This window comes from Selaginella moellendorffii, unplaced genomic scaffold (assembly GCF_000143415.4).
Source record: "Selaginella moellendorffii unplaced genomic scaffold, v1.0 SELMOscaffold_72, whole genome shotgun sequence".
Classification (NCBI taxonomy): Eukaryota; Viridiplantae; Streptophyta; class Lycopodiopsida; order Selaginellales; family Selaginellaceae; genus Selaginella; species Selaginella moellendorffii.
The window spans coordinates 31,808-39,393 of NW_003314333.1; the positions used below are offsets into that span (position 1 = coordinate 31,808).

The 7,586-nt window shown below is 47.2% G+C and overlaps 1 protein-coding gene and 1 pseudogene across 2 annotated transcripts; one reads left to right on the forward strand and one right to left on the reverse strand.

Annotated features, from left to right (window-relative positions):
* Positions 1-210: 210 nt before the first annotated feature.
* On the reverse strand, positions 211-3,241 carry LOC9639810. Of its 2 annotated transcripts, XM_024660103.1 has the most exons (6): positions 2,883-3,241; positions 1,212-2,840; positions 1,019-1,151; positions 713-967; positions 466-658; positions 211-404 (listed from the first exon to the last, which is right to left on the reverse strand). In XM_024660103.1, exons 1-5 carry the CDS (start codon positions 3,150-3,152, stop codon positions 486-488), a joined length of 2,460 nt encoding a protein of 819 aa, XP_024515871.1. In that variant the 5' UTR covers positions 3,153-3,241; the 3' UTR covers positions 211-404; positions 466-485. The 2 variants fall into 2 exon arrangements, with proteins under 2 accessions (XP_024515871.1, XP_024515870.1); XM_024660102.1 differs by having other exon boundaries at positions 1,212-3,241.
* On the forward strand, positions 3,201-5,714 carry LOC9639882 (annotated as a pseudogene).
* Positions 5,715-7,586: the final 1,872 nt, after the last annotated feature.

The following is a 7,586-nucleotide window of genomic DNA, read 5'->3' on the forward strand; positions in this document are numbered from 1 at the left end:
ACTTTTATTGATATAACCATTCCACTTCAGAACTTTTGACAAAAATTCAACAGTCAAAAGGGAAACTTTGTTACATCCATGGACTTAGTTTAATATGCCAACTATAAGAGCAAGAAATCTAAAAGATATCAATCAAATGAAGTACCTACATGGCTGCTTGTAAATAATCAAATAGAAGAGAAAGAAATGTTTTAAGAGAGACACCTAAGCTCAGGCTAAATACATATATATGGATTTACTATATATGACTATACATGAATTTAAAATAACTGAAATAATAATAATTATGACTTTTTAAACCAAATTTCTTAAATAAACTTAAATATGGATTGTTGTGCACTCAACATCGTCAACACATTATCTATGCCGTTTCCCTTACTGTCACCAATAGAGAATCCAGTCACCTACCAAAGGAAAACCAGAATCATAAGACTCGCTTTGTATCAAAGTCTAGCTGAATCACACCTGGAAAGCCTCCTTTACCACTAAATACTGGTGGTATGCCTTACAGCTGCAATCTGCTCGATCATACCAAAATTGGAGCCGATAATAACACTTGAGGCATATATATCCATCGGATTAGACTTTTGATATGAGAGAGCTGATGAATTGTCCTTGTCTGAGAAAAATACATATCCAAAGTTTGTTCGAGCATACTCTACAAAAAACAAAAATTAAAAATAAACGAAAAATGTATAACGTATGGACTTACTTTCATCGCCAGGCTGCTCATTGTCCTTGATAGCAATCAGTCTTCGGACATCACTCTTAAGATTTCGAACGACTTCCGACCAATCCGCAATGGCTGGCTTAAGAGGGTCTCCAGAGCACTTGCTTTGGATGTACAAAAGAAATGGCTCCAAATCAATGCCTTTTACTTCCTCGAGTATCAGGAAGGTATCAGCCCCGCTGTTCCAAGGTCCACAGATGGCCCAAGTCCCTGACCTTTGAACCTCCTCCTTTGAGCCTGGACTACTGTGTTTGATCCGAAACCAAAAAACTAAAAACAAGAACATACCTGGACTCAGTTGCTTGATTGAAACTGGAAAAGTGGGGAACCTGAACTTTCGGTTCTTCAGATTGTCAGGGATGTACCAATCGCAAGGCAACACATCCACCAGCATGAAGGTGTCTGAACCCCCCGATAGTAACTGCAAATAACATGTTAGTAACCGAGACTATGAAAGACTATGAACGTAGAATTCACATACCTTATGAATGTAGATGCTGAAGATCAGAGACAACGAATCGTTGTCTTCCTTCTGCTTCCAATCATCCGTTGACATTGTTGTCAAATCAAAAGTTGTAGAGCCAAAAAGGTCCTCCCGCTGGAGTGTTAGCTTATGCAGTAACACAGGTGAAAACTCCACCAGAGCCTTTTCTTCGTCAAGAACCACAGCCACTACTCCACAACTCTCCAGAGCTTCCCATGTCAAAACATTCTCTCTTGGAAAGGCCTGCAGCAGAACCGGTCCATTCCTTGAGACATGCTCACGAAGCATCGATGCTTGAATTGCTCGTAAGAGATAAGAAAATCTCTCATCCCCGGCAAAGCCATTGTAATATTTAAATCTTCTGCATAGGCTCCACACACGATCCAGAATCTGCCTTACTTTGTCTCTCAGGAAGGGCTCCTGAATTCTCAGCGCAAGGTTGTCAATGTCAAGGGCCATGTCTGGGTCATCTGAAGCCAAAGCCTGAACCATGAAGGTAATCAACCTCGGATTCCCTCCGCTCAGCTTGCACAACAGCTGCATGCCATCATTTAAAGCGTGAAGTTCTTCACGGTTTGAAGTCCTCAGCACCTTGTTAAAGACTTGCAACACCAGCTTCTCCCGATCGCTGCTGCTGAGAGGGTTGACAGGAATATAAATCACTTCAGATGATCCATTGTCACCGCTCTCTCTCAAAGATGCCGCTGTGAAAAGGTTGGTCGCTCCGAGCATAGTGACAAACGTTTTGCCACCCACGTTCCTGTGCTTCCAAACTATGAACTCCCGAAACAGTTTCTGAACAAGGACGTTGCTCCTCCCAATCTCATCAAAGAAGAACGACAGGAAAATGTTTTGGTCTCCGAGCTCGCAGACTTCTCGCAACAAAGCTATCACGTCATCAAACAGGAGGAACTTCTTCAAATCAGGTGCTTCGGCATCAACAACAGCGACAAGCTCTTGGTAAGGAAAGCGCGTCCAAGTCCCAGTATCTTTTCTGATGTCATCTTGGCCATCTGCTCTAGAAACAGCTGCATGCAAAGTCCTCAGGGCCAAAACCTGAGCATCACCCAGCCCGGCCTCGCCATGAAAAGTTGAAATAAAATCATGGTACATGAGCACGTCGAGATGTTCAACGGTGCTCATCATGGCATCCCACGGTCGCACCTCATCGGTTGATGTATCGAAAAGTGAGGCAAGTTCTTGAATCCTTAGCCATGGATCACTCCGTTGCCTTCTCATCTCAATGAGTATTTGTGGGAGTGCCTTGCCAAGGGATGTTTTTCCCGCACCTGGGAATCCAACCACACCCATTATATGGTGGAGGCGCCTAAACACATCCCAGTCTGTGTGTTGACTGCTCATGAATTGCTTGTACAACAGCCAGTTACCCCTGAGCAAAGCATCCACAGTCTTCTCTCGTCCAACAATGGGAAACTGCTGCCCGATGTCCTTCAGAGACAAGCCAGTTGGCAAAGAAGATAATGAATCCCTTTCAAGGCATTTTCTGTACATGCGGGCATGCTTAAGACGAGGTCCAAAGAGCTCCTTCAGCTTGGCAATCCGATCACGGGCGTTTGACCAAACAACTCCACTAGAGGGAATGAGCTGCTGACGGAGCTGCTTCTCCTTCTCCATCCAGTGCTTCTGAAGCTCACGGAGCTGGTTCTCCTTCTCACGGAGCTGCTTTTTCTCCTCCATCCAGTGTTTCTGAAGCTCACCCTGCGTGGAATCCACCTTCTGGTCAGCGCGCTCCACCTTCTGCTCAACCTGCTCAATCGCTTGTTGCACGGCCCTGATCTCCGATTCCACTTCCTCAATCTGCTGCTGAATCGATCGCTCAGGCCCATCCGCCCTTTGCCGCTTCCCAGCCCTGATATCTGATTCCAATTCTTCCCCATCCGCCCTTGGCCGCTTCCCATGAGACTGCTCTCGCACCATGGCGGAACCCTAACCTAGGTACTCTGATTTTTAGGGTTCTAGCCGTAGAATGGGACATTGTGCGAGGCGAGCTTCGACTGCATTCGATGTGAGGTTGGTAGAAAACACCTGAAACTGCCATTGAGGTATGTTCAGCTGAATCTGTGAAATGGTGTAGACTTTACTGAGTTTACCTGCATTCGGGCAGGTAAACTGGAGTAGGTTCACGTAGAAAAGAACTAATGTTGACTACTCATTCAGAGCGGCAGTGAGTATATGGCAGGACAGCTTCAGGCTTATGGCCATCTCGGACTCTCCTCAGAGAGCTGATCTTTGGCTGATCAACACGTAAGTTCAGTATCAGAAGGAAGAATCTTAAGCTGGATCAATTGTTGCTGCTGTTTTATTCGCAGGTGTACTGTGAAAGCTCCGACAATGGAAACACTGATATGTAAAGGCAAAGCAGCCTCTATTCCCTTGGTGGATAGCTGGATGCGTTCCTCAGGGTTTAAAAGATCTCGAAGCTGTCAGCGTCATCGGAGTGCAGCAAATACAGCGGGGGAGACTTTGAAACGCCACGAGGCCCGGCTGCTTCGACGGGATGCTTTACCGCTCTTGATTTGCCAAAAGTTTATAATCTCTTTTGCTGTTGTGTTTTCAGGTTCGTAAGAACAAGTTTGTCGAGATCATTCCTATCAACGTTGGCTGCTTGGGTGCTTGCACATACTGCAAGACGAAGCATGCTCGCGGGCATCTTGGCAGCTACACAGTAGACACACTAGTAAGGACCTTCGCCAGTTTCTTTTCTCTGTTACTGAGCTTTATCTACAGGTGCAAAGATTGAAAACCGTGGTGTCTGAAGGTGTGAAGGAGATATGGCGACACTGGAGCTTACGGTTATGGTTATCTGTTTCAAGCTGGCATTTTTTATTTACTTTTTTCTTTCTTTGCACTACAGGACGAGACATTGGAGCAAATATACCAGCGCTTCTACGTGCTTTAGTTGCCGCGCTTCCTCATAGACAGAAGTACAATGCTTCGAATCTACATCTTACAGCATCTGGAGGAAATGGCTGTCACCCCTGCGTGTATTTGTTCCTTCATGTTCTGGTTCAATCTGGAAGGGACTCGGTGTTGCAGGTACCGATGTTCTGGGTGATTGTTTTGTCTCTGTAAGCTGTTTTCTGTGTTCTTCAGGGCATGAAGAGGGAGTACACGTTTTCCGAGTTTAGAAAAATTGTGGATACTCTCACAAGACTAGTCCCAGAGGTTCATATCGCTACAGATATTATCTGTTGATTTCCAGGTACACTCGCATGCATGAAAAAGATTGTATCTTATTGAGCTTTTATCCTTGTCAGGAGAAACATCAGAGGATTTTGACAGGATCATGGAACTAATACGAGAGTACACGTTCCCACAGGTCCACATATCACAGTTTTACCCTCGACCAGGTAGGTAATCTCTGTACATGCTACTGAATGGTTCGCTCTGTCACTAGTGTTTATTCTGTCAATATCCTTAGACAGGAACACCAGCGGCTCTAATGAAACGGGTTCCAACGCTCGAAGTGAAGAAACGAAGCCGTTCCTTGACAAGTCTGTTCGAATCGTTCACTCCTTACGCAGGAATGGAGGTAAAACGTACCGAGTCTGGGTCACCAACACTGCTGCTGATGGAATTCATCTGGTATTCTTTCTTTTGTTCTACGTCTCTACAGGTTGGCCTGTGTACAAGTTCTACTTCCAGCTGTACCGGGCCTTCTTGGAAGCAAGTTAATGTGAAGATTACGTCTGTCGGAAGATGGTCTGTGACTGGTGAGTGGCGAACCAGATTCCACTCCTGGAGACGATGCTGAGAAAGTCGGATGCGAGCAGCGGTAAGGAATGCGATCCTCGGGGAGTTCCTGAGAAAGAGATCCCGAGTCCAGGCATCACATTTTCGTTTGTTGAAATTCACCAGGATCAGAAGCGGCCGGCTCTGTGGTCACTCTTGTGGCTTTCTTTACACACTCCAGAAGAAAACAAGCTCAAGGACGAGTCTGTGCAACGCTCGCACAAACTCGACTGGGCGCAACTGGGAGCTCCAACCAGAGTCCAATCTCCGCTATCCCAGACGAGGTGTCTTTACGTCAATGACGGCGAGAGACTTATCTTCATCAAGACAAGTTTGCAAGCACTGGTACGCTCTGTGTTCATCAGACTGTCTGTGGGAGAAATTCGTCGGCTCAAGTCAAGCCAACTTACCAAGGTACGTGCCTCCTGACTATACTATTTTCTGGAATTTTTGTTTTCCTTGCTTAAACGTTGAATTTTGCAGATGGCTGGTGCATAAGCACAGCACGCTATTGTCGTCTCGAAGCACTCGCGTTTTATATTTCACGAACAGATACATGTTTCTGATTCAAGCCTTGGATGCATGGTGGGAACACGGGATTTACAGCTCCTCTAAGCTGTGTCCTCTTATATGAGAGCTTACACTGCGCGACTGGTGCGTATTCTATGAAGTGCTAAGCTCCGCTTTTGCGAATCGTGCAGATTTCCTATCTGCCTCACTTCTGCCAAAGCTTCACGGCAGATTGAATCTGTACGACCTGGAAGGTGTGTGTTTGGATGACGGAGTCACTGGGATGAAAATCTGGAAGGTGCTGCGTGACCTCTGACAGCGTTATATCTCATGGGTGAAAGTTTGCCTTCACTGCTCGGACCTGAATTATGCAGTCTCACTCGAGAGAGTCTGGTAAGTGGCATTCCCGCTGGCTGTTGGATCCTCCACCGTTGGATCGTACAGATCTAACAGCTCAAACGCTCAGCCTTTGAGTTGCCAGAAATTTCTAAGTCCTAGCACTTGGTTTTTTGGTTAGACACCCCGCGGTGTTGCAATCTGGCGAGATCGCTTCTCTGGCGTCTTGTGCGGCCCAGCTCCCCTGACTCAAGTCCGGCACAGCAAATGCCCCACAAAGGGTTTTTGGCCCCCCTTGGCCAGACAAAGGCGAGACAGTGGGAAGCATCATCGTCAAGAGGAATCCGGGAAGAGTGCACACCAGAAGTGGTGATATCCCCGGATGGAAAGCAAGAGCCGGAGACAGGATACCCGAAGGTACTGCCGCAGTACTCAAAAATGTCTGTATGTCCGGATGCACCCATAGTCCCGTTCGGGCCACCTCCAGTGAAGATCGAGGAGATAATGCCACCAAGGAAGCCCACGAGAATGCCACATGGACCAGCAAACGACGTATTGGAAGTAGACCCGGAAGAATTCATGGAGGAATTAAACAAGCTGCAAGCTAGAAGAGCTGAGGAAACAATACATGTGATAGTGGAAGGAGCAGTTCCGGCAGGATTTGTCATGTCAGATTGGGTGTGTGCGGTGCTGGCGTATCACGACATGTTGGTCACGGTTTTAGCAGAAGATGTGAAGGACCTGGGGGAAAAGTGCTATAATGTGGTGATCAAGGACGAGAGAACTCGGCACAAGTTGCTGCGAGTGGATGCATACGCACAGTTGGACTTTCAGCTCTTCTTCAGAGCATACCACAACAACTTCACGCCCCAGAAAAAAAGGATGCTACTCCCGCCATCTGTGATCATGAACTTTGAGCTACATGGCATGGACGTGGCACTGGCAGAAGACAAGATTCTGGCGGCAATACTGAGGTAGTTTGCTACGTTTATAAGGATGGAAGGAATGCCAGTGGGAGATAGAGTCACGGTTAAAGTCAGGATTCCGAAAGAAGTACACATCCCCTTCGAGATAGAACTCAAGCCAGGGAAGGGGGAAGTGCCAAGAAGGATTCGGGTTATGTTGTTACCAAACCCGAGCGTGTGCATTATCTGCCGGCGCATGGGACACATTGGGAAACACTGTTTGGTCAGAGGAGCAAGCATGGGGGGAATGCAGGAAACAGGGGAGGACCGATAGAAAGCAAATAGTGGTTCGGAAGGCAAGAAAAGAGGAGCCAGAGGGGAAAGGGAAACAACAGAGAAAGCGGCCTCCAGCGGAGAAAGCAAGAAGCCTCGAACCAAAGGACTGAAGGAGGAGGGACAAGGGGAGCAATCAACAGCAGCCAAGCAGGAAAAAGGACAGTCGGGGGCTTCACGAGGGAAAGAATGGAGGCCGACAGGAAGACTTTTTGAAGGACAAGCCGTGGGGGAGGCAAAGGGACCTGACACAGAAGTAGAGATTGTCCAGGATAAAGGAGAACTGCCACCACAGCAGGCAACATAGAGGGTGCCGGGGCCAGTAGAAGAACAACAGTCGCGTTCAAGATCAGGAAGAACGGAAGACTTTGCAAGAGGGAACTGTCCGCCAGGATTCACTCCCCCAAGGAGAGCAGTCTGTGAAATAGAGCTCTATGTCAGTGGAACGAACCCTCCCAAGTTCCTGGGAGAATGGATCGACAACAGAGTTGGATACGCCCCACCGGCAATTTTGATATCGCCCGGACAAGACATA

Excerpts from the sequence above, each read along its gene's own strand:
- LOC9639810 (XM_024660102.1), bottom strand. The coding sequence starts at position 3,152 with ATGGTGCGAGAGCAGTCTCATGGGAAGCGGCCAAGGGCGGATGGGGAA. Across the intron at positions 1,152-1,211 it reads TCAGCATCTACATTCATAAG|TTACTATCGGGGGGTTCAGA; the intron begins GTATGTGAATTC and ends TGTTATTTGCAG. Across the intron at positions 659-712 it reads TGAGCAGCCTGGCGATGAAA|AGTATGCTCGAACAAACTTT; the intron begins GTAAGTCCATAC and ends TGTTTTTTGTAG.